This window comes from Sceloporus undulatus, chromosome 1, assembly GCF_019175285.1.
Source record: "Sceloporus undulatus isolate JIND9_A2432 ecotype Alabama chromosome 1, SceUnd_v1.1, whole genome shotgun sequence".
In the NCBI taxonomy this organism is placed as follows: domain Eukaryota; kingdom Metazoa; phylum Chordata; class Lepidosauria; order Squamata; family Phrynosomatidae; genus Sceloporus; species Sceloporus undulatus.
This window is the reverse complement of record NC_056522.1, coordinates 26,598,242-26,613,963: the sequence shown is the minus strand read 5'-3', so window position 1 is coordinate 26,613,963 and position 15,722 is coordinate 26,598,242. Positions and strand designations below refer to the sequence as shown.

At 40.1% G+C, this 15,722-nt stretch overlaps 2 protein-coding genes across 3 annotated transcripts in view; one reads left to right on the top strand and one right to left on the bottom strand.

Moving 5' to 3' along the window:
* The window catches only part of PIGF (phosphatidylinositol glycan anchor biosynthesis class F), a 44,101-nt gene extending 38,051 nt beyond the window's left edge, over positions 1 to 6,050 (bottom strand). The window contains exons 1-3 of one of the 2 annotated variants that reach the window (XM_042445318.1): positions 5,964 to 6,050; positions 2,899 to 3,149; positions 858 to 949 (exon numbers count right to left, since the gene is read on the bottom strand). In XM_042445318.1, coding sequence (XP_042301252.1) covers positions 858 to 949; positions 2,899 to 3,126 — 320 coding nt within the window. In that variant the 5' untranslated portion in view covers positions 3,127 to 3,149; positions 5,964 to 6,050. Of the gene's footprint in view, positions 1 to 857; positions 950 to 2,898; positions 3,150 to 5,894 lie in introns of both variants that reach the window. The other variant, XM_042445309.1, reaches the window with a different exon arrangement.
* Positions 6,051 to 6,059: 9 nt separating this feature from the next.
* CRIPT (CXXC repeat containing interactor of PDZ3 domain) lies at positions 6,060 to 15,722 on the top strand. Its single transcript, XM_042445352.1, has 5 exons — positions 6,060 to 6,212; positions 11,468 to 11,533; positions 12,890 to 12,944; positions 14,540 to 14,643; positions 14,789 to 15,722. Exons 1-5 carry the CDS (start codon positions 6,197 to 6,199, stop codon positions 14,851 to 14,853), a joined length of 306 nt encoding a protein of 101 aa, XP_042301286.1. The 5' UTR covers positions 6,060 to 6,196; the 3' UTR covers positions 14,854 to 15,722.

Here is a 15,722-nt window from a genome sequence, read left to right as displayed (position 1 = left end):
TCCCAACAGCCCCAGCCAGTTTGGCCAATAATCAGGAATTCTTGGAGCTGCAGTCCAAAACATCTGGAGGACTAAAGTTTGGGAATCACTGCTCTAAGTGGTTTATGACATGTTAGCCAATTGCCCCCCAAAAGCTGGATATTCATTTTATAGACCTACAAAAGGATGGAAGACTGAGTTGACCTGGAGCCCTGGGATCGAACTCACAACATTGTGGCTTATCATCATCATCAACAACAACTACGTACAGTGAAGTGTTCTCTATGGTATACAGGTCCATTCAGCCAACAGGATCTTTGTATTTAACCCTTTATTTTTGTTACACTGAGATAAAGCCATTAAAAATGTTCAAAAAAAGAATGTCACTAATCCATTCCATCTATAGAATGAATAGTATGTGTGTTATGACTCAACCTGTATCAGTAAATGAGAATATGGTCATGGACTCTAAATGTTTTATTTCTTGATTTGTCGTAGGGTGGATTATGGTAAAGCAATAATGGTAGCCTCAGGTCATGTATGGGAGACGTTTTTCCCGAGTTCAAATTCTAACTCATTTCAGTCATGTACACTCTCACCTCTAATCTGAAATCATTTTCAATGAGGTATGTACCAAGCCAGAGTTAACTGGGATTTGCAAGTTAATATGTACAGGATTTTATCCTTAAACGGCCTGATATGGGGCATGCAAAAATTAAACAGCTTGTTTTATGGCAGGAGTGAGCTACTATCAGTCCTAGCCAGTTTAGCCAGTGCTGAGGGATTATGGGAGTTGCTGTTCAATATGATCTGGAGGGCTACAGTTGTGCATCCATACTTTATCATCTCTCGATAAAGTGGAATTTTTGGAGACTTACTCTAGTAATGGTGCTCCATAAAGAACAATGATTCCATGGAACAGGACGCAAGACATGAAAAAGTACACACAACATCTTATAAACCTTGCCACCTATTAAATATAAAAAAGAGAAAAATATTTTTATACACACACCATCATCAGCTCCATATCCACAGATTGTTTTGTCCACGGATTCAAGTATCCATGGCTTGAAAATATTTTAAAAATATATAGATTCCAAAAAGCAAACCTTGATTTTGCCATATTATATAAAGGACACTATTTTACTATGTCATTGTGTTTAATGGGACTTTGGTAACGACAGGGTGTTCTGGAACCAAATCCCAGCAGACACCAAGGTCCCACTATATTCCACTTCTGTTAAAGAAAATGGCATAGAGACAGTGATCTTTGACCCCAAAAATTCTCAGTTGAAATCTGGTCTCAGTAGTGGAAAGCAACCCAATATTCTATCAGCTGTGAAGCAGGAAGCTGGGCTAGTCTGGGCAGAACTAGCTGAGAGGGGGGGCACTATGGGGAAGGCAAATAACCTAGGGACTTGTCTGTTAAACAGTTAGTTATGACCAGACAGAGATAGAGATGGGGTCAGTTAGGAAGATGGGAATGCAGGAAATCTGAGCAGGGTTTTTTTTTGGGGGGGGGAGGGATGGAGGGCGAGCTGAAAGTATGGAAAGAGTTCAGGGAGAACAGGTGTTACAATATCCTGTATGGAACCAGCATGACTCTAGATGTTTATTTTCTCTGTTACTATAAATCTTTACTGTTTTAATTATCTACATCTCTATCTGGATGGTTTAAATGAATTCTAAAGAAGGCTCAGTCACACTGTAGCCCACTAAACCCAACAACAAACACAGTTGCTTGTCCAGTGACAAGCCCAAGTTGGAATTATAAGGCCAACGTGGACAGAGCTTCCATCGCACCAGCCACATCTCCTATCTGACCTTTATTGTTGTTGTTGTTAAGCGCCCCCGAGTAGATCTCAATCCATGGTGATCCAGTGGATGAGACATCTCCAAGACCCTGTCCACTGCTCTGCCCAGCTCCTGCAAACTCATACTCGTGATCTCTTTAATGGAGTCCATCCATCTAGCATGCAGTCTTCCTCTCTTTCTACTTCCCTCCACCTTTCCTAGCATTATTGTTTTTTTCAATGATTCATACCATCTCATGATGTGTCCAAAGTATTACAGTTTTGTCCTCAGGTATGTCACCTTGGCTTCCAGGAAGATATCTGGCCCAATCTGCGCCATTTTTAAAATTTATTTATTTTGTCTTTTTGGCAGCCCATAGAATCCTCGGCACTCTTCTCCAGCACCACATCTCGAATTCATTGATTTCCTTCCTATCTTCTTTCTTAACTGTCCAGCTCTCAGATCCATACAGGGTAATAGGAAATACAGTGGCTTGTATGATTTTAACTTTTGTGCTCAGTTGTATGTCTTTGCATTTTAGAATCTTTTCTAGCGGTTCGAACAGACAGGCCAAAATAAAGCTGCTTTGGGTCACTTTGGAGGTATGCTGTTTAAATGACACACACATCTTAAGAGGCCAGAAGCTGCGCCAAAGCTGTGCTCCAGTCCTTAGGACGCATGCATCATTTAAACAGCATACCTCCAAAGTGACCCGAAGCAGCTTTACTTTGGCCTGTCTGTTTGGGCCCTCATACTTTCACAGCTGCCCTTTCCATTCATGATCTTCTCCTGATTTCCTAGCTGCAGTACTTGTTCCTATCAATGTTTGATCCCAGGTAAAGAAAATCTGTTACTATTTTTATTTCCTCATTGTCTAGGTCAAATTTCTGTAGGTTCTCCATGGTGATTATGTTTATTTTCTTTATGTTCAACAGTAAGCCTGCCTATCTTAAAGTTATTGACCCTAAACTTCCACAGAGGTTTACAAATTACATAAACACTATTAGGTAAAATAAGATGTACAAATTACAAAAATAATGTCTAACAGCCATTTCAAAGACCTGAAAAGTACCATATATTGCTATTATTAACAACTCATGAAATTTCAACAGGATTAAGATTTACCTTGTGAGCAAGAGAACTTCTTCTAGTAGATGGATTTGGATTAAGAATAATATACAAAATTATATTTACGGTCCCAACAGTTGCTGAACAGATGCACAACCATGTCAAGTGTGTACTCAAGATGGAGAAGTTCTCCAAAAACAGAGAAGGAACAACAGTTGTGACAATAATTGAAAATATGCAGGTAACATTGGCAGAAAGCAGTCTCTTTATCTCCATGTCCTTCATGGTGTTTCCTCTTCAATCTTCACCTGTGGTGAAACAAATAAAACCATTTATGTTCCTATACATAATGTACTAAAGACGATGCCTTTATAAAATGAAGAGGTTTGATAGACTCAGATAATTTCATTCAACTGAAAATCAACAACAGAAGTACAATGAAGCCACAGCCTGATACTCATGTATTTAAGAGACAGGCCTACTATGCATGTGGAATTTACATTGAAATAAAGATACATAAGATCAGGCTACACTAGAGCAGACTGTAGGTATCTTTCTAGTAGAAAAGTGCCAGAAAGAAGACAAATGACAATAGTTAGCCCTTCCTCCTTTTCTTAGAAGAAGATTGATTTAGGTATTTCAGCAAAAACAAACAAACAAACAGGGTACACAACTGCTGTGGAAAAATAATTCTGTGATTCTTTTTAAAGCTTGTGATACATGAATTAGTAGTAAGATCCTAAAGTGTAAAGATAAGATTCTAAACACTAAAGTGAGGATCATCCAAGCCATTGTGTTCCTCATCACCATGCATGGATGTGAAGAAGGTGGATAGAAAGAAAATCAACTCATTTGAGATGTGGTGCTGGAGAAGAGTGCTGAGGATACTATGGATGGCCAAAAAGGCAAATAAATGGGTTTTAGAACAGATCAAGCCAAAACTCTCCCCTGAAGGCAGCATGACTACATTGAAGATGTCATTCTTTAGCCACATTATGAAGAAAAATAAATAATTGGAAAAGGCAATGATGCTGGGCAAGCTGGAGGGACACAGAAAGAGATGAAGATGGTAGATGGTTAGGCTCGACCAGGGAGGTCATGGGCCTGCGCCTGAAGGACCTGAGCAGAAGTTGGCCATAGAGTTGTGCTGGAGAATCTAGAAGTTCCTAGAGAAAACACTTCTCTAGGCATTTGTAGGTCCTCCAGCATGATTCCATGGCCAACCTCTGGCAGATGTTGACCACAGAGTTGCACTGGAGAAACTGGAGATTCCTAGAGAGGTGTTCTTTCAGGTAAAATAAATAGTGCTTTTTAATTTGCAGTTTTTCCACATTCACGGGGGTCCTTCACCCCTAACCCCAGTGAATGTGGAGGGACCACTGCACTGTATGACCAATACCAACATGGTGTAGTGGTTTGAGTATTAGAGGAGATTATCGCACTACACTCTTAAAGAGCTGCTATTCCACTTTAACTGCTCTGGCTGCCTCCTGTTGCATTCTGCAGTTTGTAGTTCAGTGAGGCCTAAGACCTCTCTGGCTGAATATTCTAAATGCCACTCCCTAAACTGCAAATCCCAGAATGCAACATGAGGCAGCCAAAGCCGTTAAAAAGTGGAATAGCAGCGCTTTAAGAGACCAGGGTTAGAGTCCCAGCTTGGCTATGGAAACCCACTGGGTGACCTGGTACAAGTCACTCTCTGAGCCTCAAAGGATGGCCATGGCAAACCCACTCTGATGAAGCTTGCCAAGAAAACCCCATGATAAGGTTGCCTTGGAGTCCTCATAAATTGGAAATAACATAAAGGCACACAACAACAACACAATACTTTAAAACAGGGCTAGCCTTTTGACCCTGATGGAGAGTAGACTGCAGACATAATCCAGTTTGGTACCACTTTAACTGCCCTGGCTCAGTGCTAGGGAATTCTGGGAACTATAGTTTTCTAAGACCTTTCACCTTCTCTGTCAGAAAGCTCTGCTGCCACAACAAAGTACAATTCCCAGAATTCCATAGCATTGAGCCGTGGCAGTTAAAGGGGTGTCAAACTGGACTATTTCTGCAGTGCTGAGGCAGCGGTCTAAAGTTTCACCAGCGTTCTTCTCCAGGAGGCCTGAGAGGAGGGTGACCTAACCTCAAAGGAGGACAAGGCACCACAAAATGTAGGACACTCCTGGAAAACGTAGGGCCTTCCAAAACAAAAGTTTGAAACACTCATAGAATTAGAAACCCACGCTTCTCAATCATGGCTGAAAACGGAGGGCATTTTGCCATTCCTCCTGGCCAGAAGACCGAAATGTAAGACATGTTAGCAACCTAGATAATAACATCTTCTTATCTGCCCTTGAGTTTTCAAGTTTATTCATTTGGAACTGTATCTTTTTAATATTGTTTTACAATTTTATATCTGATTATATATGCTGCTTTGAGGATGCCTGTTAAGATTAATGGTGCTATATAAACAAACATTAATAATAATAATAATAATAATAACATAGATATATACCAGTAGCCATGTTGCATTGTTATAAATGTTATAATTGCTTATAGAAGCATCTAAACAAATAGATACGTATTTATACTGAAAGGCGCATACACTGTAAATACGAAGGCCTTCAAGACAGAGGAAGGGGTTTGAAAAACAATAATGACGTAAACAATTGTGCAGAAGAGAAATGTATTGGGTCGTGTATAGGATAACATTCAATTAAAATAGATGGTGCAATAATAATAATAATAATAATAATAGGAAAAGCAGGGTGAGCTGGAGTCCTCCTTTCCCCAAACATGTCCTCCATTCCTTGTCCAAGAGGAACCCCCCCCAAATGTCCTCCATTTTGAGCAGGATGAAGAAGCTTGAGTAATAAGAAGACTCATGTTCTATGAGTGTTTGTAGTTTTTAACTTAGGAATGTCCTCCATTTCCCCCCCTGGTCCTCCTTTGTGATGAGGAGGAGGAGGAGGAGGAGGCCAGGTTGCCCTCTCCAGTGGTTGCCAAGGCAACCCCAACCCAGGCCAGGAGGACCCCACATCCGGGTATCCCCCCTTCCTCACCTGTCCCTCTCCAGAACCCAGGGGGCGGAGCTTCCTCGGCGAGGTCCTCCAGCTGCGAACGTCTCTTACCTGTCGCCTCTGACGTCATTGCGCCTACGCACGCCGCGAGCGACGCTCTCCCTACGTCACGCTCGAGCCACGCCTCCTCACGCTTCCTCAGCCAATAGGAGCGCTGAACAGGAAGGCGGAAGGGGAAATAGGCGGTTGCCGGAAGTAAGAAGGAATTGTGTCGTTGCTGCTGTTGTTGAGGCGCTTGCCGGTGGTTCTCTGTTTCCCTGGGCTCCGTCGCTCCTGGGTTCGCCATGGTCTGCGAAAAGTGTGAGTGGAAGGAGAGTGTGTGGCCTCACGGGAAGGGAAGCATTGCCGCTCTTCTTGTTGTTGTTGGACTGGAGGATATAGTAGGGATCCCTAGAGAGGACAGAGTCAACGCTGTGATGCGGCAGCTAACAAGGCCAATGCGATTCTAGGCTGCATCAATAGAAGAAGTATAGTACCTAGATCAAGGGAAGTCATAGTGCCACTCTGTTCTGCTCTGGTCAGACCCCACCTCGAATATTGGTCCAATTCAAAAAGGACATTGAGAAACTGGAGCGTGTCCAAAGGAGGGCGATTAAAATGGTGACGGGTCTGGAAACCAAGCCCTATGAGGAACGCCTTAGGGAGCTGGGGATGTTTAGCCTGGAGAAGAGAAGGTTAAGAGGTGATATGATAGCCCTATTTAAATACTTGAAGGGATGTCATATTGAGGAGGGAGCTCGCTTGTTTTCTGCTGCTCCACAGAACGGGACCCAGAGCACTGAATACAAGCTGCAGGAAAAGAGATTCCGCCTCAACATTAGGAGGAACTTCCTGAGAGTAAGGGCTGTTCGACAGTGGAACACACTCCTTCCTCGGAGAGTGATGGCGTCTCCCTTCTTGGAGGTCTTTAAGCAGAGGCTGGATGGCCATCTGTCATTGGGGATGCTTTGATTGAGAGTTCCTGCATGGCAGAATAAAGGGGTTGGACTGGATGGTCCTTGCGATCTCTTCCAACTCTACGATTCTATGATTCATTTGTAGCTCCTCCAGCGCAGTTCTATGGTCAGTGTCTGTTGGATCTTGACCAAAGAGTTGTGCTGGAAGACCTAGAAATGCCTAGAGAGGTGTCCGCTCAGATAAAAACAAGGTGTTTTTGTTATTTGTGGTTTTTCCACATTCACGGGGATCTTGTGCCCCTAACTCTAGAAAATATGGAGGGACAAGTGTATTATTATTATTATTATTATGGTATTATTGTGGTGGTGGTGGTAATAATAGTAGTAGCATGGTTTTATTACTATTAATATGGTGTTGTTGTTTGTTGGTGTTGTAGTAGCAGTGTAAGCAAAGGGGGAGAACTGAGCTATCAGCTCCCACCACGACTGACCTTAGAGTACATGGGCTGCAGGTGGAAAGATTGTTATCCTTCTTGGCCTCATTCCCACTTACAGATAAATCACTGTGTGATCCAAATCGATGGATCGGTTCAACATTGCAGTATGATTCCCACTACGTTTGTCCCTGTCACAGTTTCTGTCATTTTCCTGGCATCAAAATAACCCACCTGCGGTTTGCATTCAAAATGATTCAGCTGCAGCCGGCCGAAGGGAAAATTTGAATCAATTCCGATCCACTTGTGGTTCATGCTTGTTTTGAATCGATTTGTGGGGAAAGGCACAGAAAAAAATCGGCATCAAAAAGATGTAGGTTAAATGGGTCTGGCGTGTGGCCCCCCTCACCAAATCACTTCAGCAAATCGATTTAAGTGGGAGCCAGGGTTGTCTGAACTGGTTCAAACTGAATTGCGATCTGGTTTAAAAAGTAGTGGGAATGAGGCCCTTGATCAAGAGGTTCCCTTCTCCTCCATAACAGAGCAGTCGCTACAGGAGCAAAGAAAGAACAGCTTTACTGATAGGATTCCAACATTTATATAAAAAATAATAATAAAATATATAAAACTTTTCCATCTGATCAAAGCAGTTTACATAGTCATCATAAATAAGCATACAATTCAATAAAATTTTAAAATCTACATACATACAGCAAGATAAAATCATCAATCTCAGAATCTGTCAGTCAAATCCTAAAGTGAACTTCCATCGGGTATGCCAACCGAAATAAATGAATCTTCAAGGCCTACTTAAAGGCATCCAAGGTGGACCCGAATTTCATCTGGAAGTTTATTCCAGAGGGTTGGAGCTGTCGACATAGCAGATATTTCCCTGTTGTTCAGAGAGTGCGGGGCGGATTGTGTGGGAAGAGGCTCTCCCTCAAGTAACTCGGGCCCAAGCCATGTAGGGCTTTATAGGTAATAACCAACACTTTGTATTGAGCCCGGAAGCTAATAGGCAGCCAATAAAGAGATCTTAATACCTAAAGTTCACTTTAGGATTTGACTGACAGATTCTGAGATGGAAGATTTTATCTTGTTGTATGTATGTAGATTTTAAAATTTTATTGAATGCTATATGGTCTGACCTGGAAGTTCCAGCGACCAATCTGGCTGCAGCGTTTTGTAGTAGCTGAAGCTTCTGAACCTGGTACAAAGGTAGCCCTATGTAGAGCGCATTATGAGCTTGCAAGGTGACATTACAGATGACTAGCAATTCACGCATACATAACTGAGATTTCCATGACTTCATTCAGAGTACATTTCTGCTTGGGGTTAGGTTTTAACAGTCAACAATAGAGCTTTCCGCCCAAAAATTGGGGGGAAGGAGTTACCAAGCATTGAAACTTGGCTACAAGAGACACATGATATAAGAACGATGGATAAATTATCTCATGAAATTAAGTATTAAAAAATATATCAAAATTTGAAAAGGAGTGGCTTCCAGTAGTAGATTATTGGAAAAAATTATGGGGAGTTTTAAAGAAGAGGTATTTAAGAACGATTTCCAAATATCTAAAAGGTGTCAGACAAAGTGAAACTAGTTTATTACAGAGCTGTTTTAATCTTGGTACAATCTATTACAGTTTGCAGTATAGGAAAATTCAACAGTATTTACAGAAAGAAAATTTCAGATAGAGAAGGGGTTCATGGAGAAAAATACGCCGAACAGGCAAAGAAAATATGCCATTCAGCTCAGTTCCATGGTCTCTTCTTGACAGGGAATTGTGCAGAAGTCCCAAGAGGGAGGAAACTATTACAGTATTGCTTGTGGTTAACTTTTTGTTCTTGTTGTTGTTAAAGAAAAAAATAGAAGATGAATTTTGGTGTTAAACTCACCAAACAGAAGCAATGAAGGACTGTTAAAGAAAAAAACTAGACAGAAAACCTGTCAAGAGGAAGTACGAATTTAATTATTTTACTAGAAACTAATAAAGATTAATAATAATAATAATAATAATAATAATAATAATAATAATACAAAAATACAATAGAGCATTCAATTTATTTTCCCTTAGTCAACCCATGTTGCCCAAATGTAACCGTAAATGGTACAGTGAGAGGAGGAGCCATAGTTCCTCCCAGCAGCTTCCCAGCAGCTGCAACAACAACAATGGTGTCTGTCACATGCCAGGCTGGCCAAGGGCAGTTCCCACTCTCACTCTTCTGACCCCCACCATCAATATGGGTGGACTCTGGTTTGTTAATGGCCATTGACTTTGGGCATTGAAATGTGGAAATGTCTTAATTATAGAAAATCACACCTTGAGAGCATCTGGTCTGACCCCAACTAAAAGGAACCTGGGAATCTTTTATATAAGAGTTCAAACCAAGATTCCCAGGTTCCTTTTAGTTATATAAGTCATTGAATTACTCATAGGGCCTCAGGATTCAGATTACAGTAATAGTAGTATGGTTTTATTATTACAGTATTATTATGGTATTATTGTTATACTTTTATTATTATAGTGGTGTTGATGTTGTTTATTATCATTATTATTATTTGTTGTTTGGTATTATTATTATTAGTAGTAGTATTACGGTTTTATTATTATAGTATTATTATAGTTTTATTATCATGATTATGGTATCATTACTGTTTGTGGTGGTGATGGTACTGTACTATTAATATTATTATTAGAAGTAGTATGGTTTTACTATAGTATTATTATTTTGATATTATTACTATGTTGTGGTGGTAGCATTAGTAGTAGTATGATTTTATTATCATAGTATTACTATGTTGTTGTTATTATTATTATGGTTTTATTATCATTATTATTATGATATTGTTGTGGTAGTATTAGTAGCAGTAGTATGGTTTTATTATTATGGTATTATGATGGTTGTATTATTATTATTATTATTATTTGTGGTAGTGGTATCATTGGTATTAGTAATATGGTTTTATTATTGTATTATTATGGTATTATTGTATTATTATGGTATAATTATTCCTGCCTTTCATGATGTGGCCAAAATATGAGGTGTGGAAAAGATGCTGAGGAACCATGGACACTGAAGACAAAAAATGGGTTCTGGAACAGATCAAACCTGAACAATCCCTGGAAACCAGATGACTAGGTCCAAAAACACACTGCAGAAATAATACAGTTTGTGTCCGCTTTAACTGCCCAAGGCTCAGTGCTAGGGAACCCTGGGAATTGTAGTTTGTTGAGGCACCAAGCTCTCTGACAGAGAGGCTAAATGTCTCACAAAACTACCACAGTTCCCAGAATTCCTAGCACTGAGCCCGGGCAGTTTAAAGCAATCTCAAACTGGACTATTTCTGCAATGTGTTTTGGATCTAAATTGAGGCTGTCGGATTTTGGCCACATATGAAAGGCACAGATCATTAGCAAAGACAATAATGCGGTAAGTTGGAAATGACTTGAAGACACAGAACAACACATATAGAATGGGAATGTTATGAATTAGCTGTTCATTACTAATAGAGCTGGATGCAATATAAACATTGATAAAATAGAAGAAATGGCTACCATTTGCTTATGATGGCTGCACATTGTTTCCAGAATCAGAGGCATGTACAGTCATCCCTCCACATTCGCTGGGGTTACGGGCACAGGACCCTCATGAAAGTGGAAAAAACCCAGGAACTAACGCTCCCCCCACTCCCAAAAAACCCCCATATTTAACACACACAAAAAGTAAAATCTGCAGATTAACCTCCTGTAGATGCCTTTGAGGTGGGCAGAGTTCCTTTGCAAGGCAGAAGCTGATGGCTGATGGGGCTTCCCACTGTCTCCACTGCTGTCCTATGCCATTTTTAATAGGGACTTACAAGCTTCGTTTGCAATATCTCCGTCTTGCAGTCCCTATTAAAATTGGCAACGGACAGCCTCAGAGACAGCAGCAAACAATCCATGAATAATCAAATCTGCAAAAGTCAGACCCACAAATGTGGAGGGCCTACTCTACTTGGAATACCACTTGCTGACGCATATGTGGTGGGATATGAGAGAGGGGGAAGAACCAGCCACTTTATGGACAGTTATGGGTGGGCACAGCATCACAAGATGGCAGAATTTAAAAAATGAGATACTTTGTATTACTAGTTGCCAATAGGCCTAACAAAATCTGTGCTGTGCTTCCAACATGTTTAGTTTCACAGCTTTTATTGTGCGTTTTTTCTGCTTCTCTGTAGGTGAGAGAAAACTGGGTACTGTAATTACACCGGATACATGGAAAGATGGTGCAAGAAACACTACAGGTAAGATGTAAAAATTTGTATCATAACAAGATATCTGTTTCTGATGTTCATTTAAGACAGTTTGTTATTCTTCTGTTGAGGTAAATAAGGCTAGAAATACCCATTCAGAGACAGTCTGAAAATCTTTCCTTTAAGCGCCTTTTTAAAACCATAGTCTCAGTCAGGAATATAGATATGAATATGCGCGCTGCCACACTGCAAAAGTGAAACAGGTTTCACATCCACTTCAACTGCCCATTCCAATGCTGTGGAATTCTGGGATTTGTAATTTTGTGAGATATTTAGCCTTCCTTGTCAGAGAACTCTAGTGCCACAACAAACTACAAATCCTGGAATTCCATAGCATTGAGCTATGTGATGTCAAATTGCTTTATTTCTGCAGTGTGGCAGCATCTTTTTTGTATCTGATTCTTTGTCTTATTGAAAGTTCCTGAAATCATTTTAAATAAAAGAATAAAAGCACTTTCTAAGGAAGGTATATTAATGAAGGGGGAAAACAGACCAGCATGAAAAGCTGGCTTCTAGCTGGCTTGGCGGCATGACATACAGACACCGCATGCCCCCAAGACACCCTTACGTTGCACCGGTGCCCAGACATGGGCCAGTGGCACAGCTTTTATACATTGCACGCCACCAGAGCGACTTGAAGCCACTCATTGGCTGCAGGGGCAGGAAAATCTGCCTTTTTGCCAGCCCAAAAAGAAGTGGCTCTTTGCTGCTCCTTTTTCAGCCGGCTGTAAGGCAGACTGGGGCCACAGCATATATCTTCAGATTCCGTCTTTTGTTTTGGCTCATAGTTTCTCTTAGTCAGTCATTCTGTAGAATCCCTTTGAACATGCATAGATTCCAATTTACTTTGGTATCTGTTTCAACAACTTTGTGGCATACATAGTTGAGCTTTCCTTGATAGCTAAGTGCTGATGGAGTTTACCGAAGAAGGTTTACTGGATAATGTGGACATGAACAAATTTGACATTGATAAACTTGGTTCAGAAGATCCAGCAACATCAGTAAGATGTCAGAATTGCAACCTAGCTTCGATGTGCTAAACCACAGAAGGGCTCAGTGGGAACACTAAATTCAGGGGCAGAAAATCAGGATACTTTTTAAATCCATTCATGAACTGAACCAATCAATTAATGTTGCAGCAGTAATAAGAATTATTTTTGCAAAATATTAAAATTCCAATTTTTTCAAACTGCTCATGTACAATAATGCAGTTTACATCTTGCTCTGTGTAGCTGGGCACTAGAAATGCTTTGTATCTTTTCCTGCTTGGGTGGTATTCTTAGAATAACTTGATTTATAATGTTTTAGAAGTTATTTATATTAAAGGATACACTTTTTTGTTTATAGAAAGTGGTGGGAGAAAATTAAATGAAAACAAGGCATTGACGTCAAAGAAAGCAAGGTAACTAATATCCTACTATATTTAACCAAGTTGACTCAAATTGGGGGGGGGGGGGGGGGGGCAATAGATATTCTCAATTTGCTGCATTCTCTTGAATAGCCCTCCCCATCTCTGCTTTTGTTCTTTCCACACATAATCTCGCTCCTGTCCTTGCTCTCCCACAGTTTTCCAGTCTAGATTTATCCCAGTGGCTTTCTCACTTTTTCCTACTATGCCGGTACCTTACTGAGCCCTTGTTGCAATTATACAGTCATCCCTCCATATTTGTGACTTTGATATTTGCGGCTTTGATTATTCACAGATTTCATTAATATGTTCTCTCTAGGACTGACTAGGTCCTCCAGTACAACTCTGTGGTCAACTTTAACTAAAAGTTGCACTGAAAGACCATTTGTAGCTACTCCAGTGCCATTCTATGATCAGTGTATGTTGGACATTGACCACAGAGTTGCACTGGAGGACCTAGAGATTCCTAGAGAGGTGTCCTCTCAGGTAAAAACAGTGTTTTTGTTATTTGCGGTTTTTCCATATTCATGAGTCTTGTGTATTAGTCTTGTTCCCCTAACCCTAGCGAATATGGAGGGACAACTGTAATCAAATTTGACTTGTCTGCTTTTCTTTCTGTCTTATACCTTGCAACTCCTCCCCAACTCAGACTTCACTTTGCTTTTGGCTTGCTGTGGTCATAACAGCCATGTCTTCCTTTCTGCTGAATAAGAAGGGAGCATTGGAAATGTGTAGTGTGGTAGGAGCAACTGCCAGAACAGAAAGGAAGCAGCAGCAGCAGTTGATGGATAGCACTGGTACTGTGTGGTATGAGGAAGAGTTCAAGGAGAGTCACTGCATACCTCTTTGGGTCTCATGGCCCTCCAAGTTGAAGCATGACAAATGAAATGAATAATTGGTGCCTGGTTTTTGTATCACACATAGTTTTCAAGCCATCATACTGTTGTGCATGATTTGACTTACCCATTTATATAAATGATAAACACAATTAATTAACAACAATTAATTAGCAACAATCATCCCTTCCTCCCCCCTGGAACTGGGGCTGGCAACTCTCTGGTTTCTTTGATCAGCCAAACATTCTAGGACCACCTGAAAACTACAGCCCTACCTTACTGTCAAGTCAAGGAGGATACCAGCCTGCCCCATCTATCAGCCAGAGATATAGTAGTTCCAAGCAGCTTGTTTTCCTTTTCCCACTAGAAGGAATATGCATCTCCAAAAGCCTGTTTACATGAAGCTGCAGACATCAGGGGAAAGAATGTTCTGGCCCAATGCATCAGTCAAAGGAACGACAGTCACTAACAAGGGAAAGTCATCCTGATCCAAACTAGATGTAAATGCCTACTTATAATTCATTACATTGTCCTGTCCTCAAAGAATTGGTTTCCAAACTCTTGCTCTCCCATTCCCTTGTGTTCCTTTTTTGTTTGTTTGTTTGTTTGTAAACCCTGTGGCACAGCCTGGCTCTATTTCATGAATGTAAGCAGCTTTCAAAAATAATAACTGGGTGAAAAGCAGGAAGAAATTAAAGTAAGTATAGTAAATAAATAAACAAACATATTACTCTATTATTTTTGTTTTCCTAGGTTTGATCCTTATGGCAAAAACAAATTTGCGATATGCCGAATTTGTAAAAGTTCAGTTCATCAGCCAGGCTCCCACTACTGCCAGGGATGTGCATACAAAAAGGGTGAGGCTTTTGCTATAAATTCTTATTTTGTTGTTTCTCTTTAAAAAGTATGTTATCCATATACTGAGAAGTAAGATAATATAAAAATTAGGATAATTTTGACTGAATAAAGAGATATCAGTTTCACTTTGCTTCTTGTTCCTAGGCATCTGTGCGATGTGTGGGAAGAAAGTCCTGGATACGAAAAACTACAAGCAAACATCTGTCTAATTATATATTGTGACCTTTTTTATTGACCAGTTTTGAAACAGTCAACAAACATTATCAGCACTGAAAATATTTTTAAAAGATGAAAGACTCCTAAATTTTGCATGACCTTTTAGGCTTCATTATTCTACTTTTGATTTTAAATCCCAGTGATAGCCTTAGCTCATGTTTTTATGGTTAGATAGTAAAAGAGATCTGGAATATCTTGTCAACTTGTTACAGTCAAAATCTTCATTTGTGATTTTTGATATAGTGATATAAATAGTGTTGTGACCATGGTACTTCAGGGTCCAGTTATAAAAATATCAACAGAATAATTTTATAATTTTTCACAACCTAAAATCTGAGGAAAAACTGAAAATGTTTAACATTTCAGTCATTGCCACAGTTATTCTTATAGCAGGACTTAGAAGCTGAATTGTGAGTTTTAAGTTCATCAACAGTAGAAGATCTGCTGATGAAACAAAGTTGGCATAAAAGAACTAAGTATGCAGATTTGCATCTAAGTGTACAGAATAATACCCAGCCCGTGCACACCCAAACAGAACAGCAGAAGCTCTGTTAGTTATATTTTTCCTGGATAAAAGCAGAAAGCTGTTGAGCATCAGACAGGTGGTGGGCTTCATTCAACTCAATGGGCACACATTCTGAGGGCCTGATAGTAAATACACTGCTACAAACACTACCAGCATTATTACTGTTAATCTGGTTTTGTTGAGCTGAAACCCAAGGTTGAGTCAATGCATGGATTAGTCTTTAGCCTCAAAACTGGTCTTGAGGCATTTATTGTACATAGAGGAGAAACTGTAAATAAATTGTACCCAGTTTGTTGCATTAAAACAAAGGGGCAATTGCTCCTATTATTAATGGGT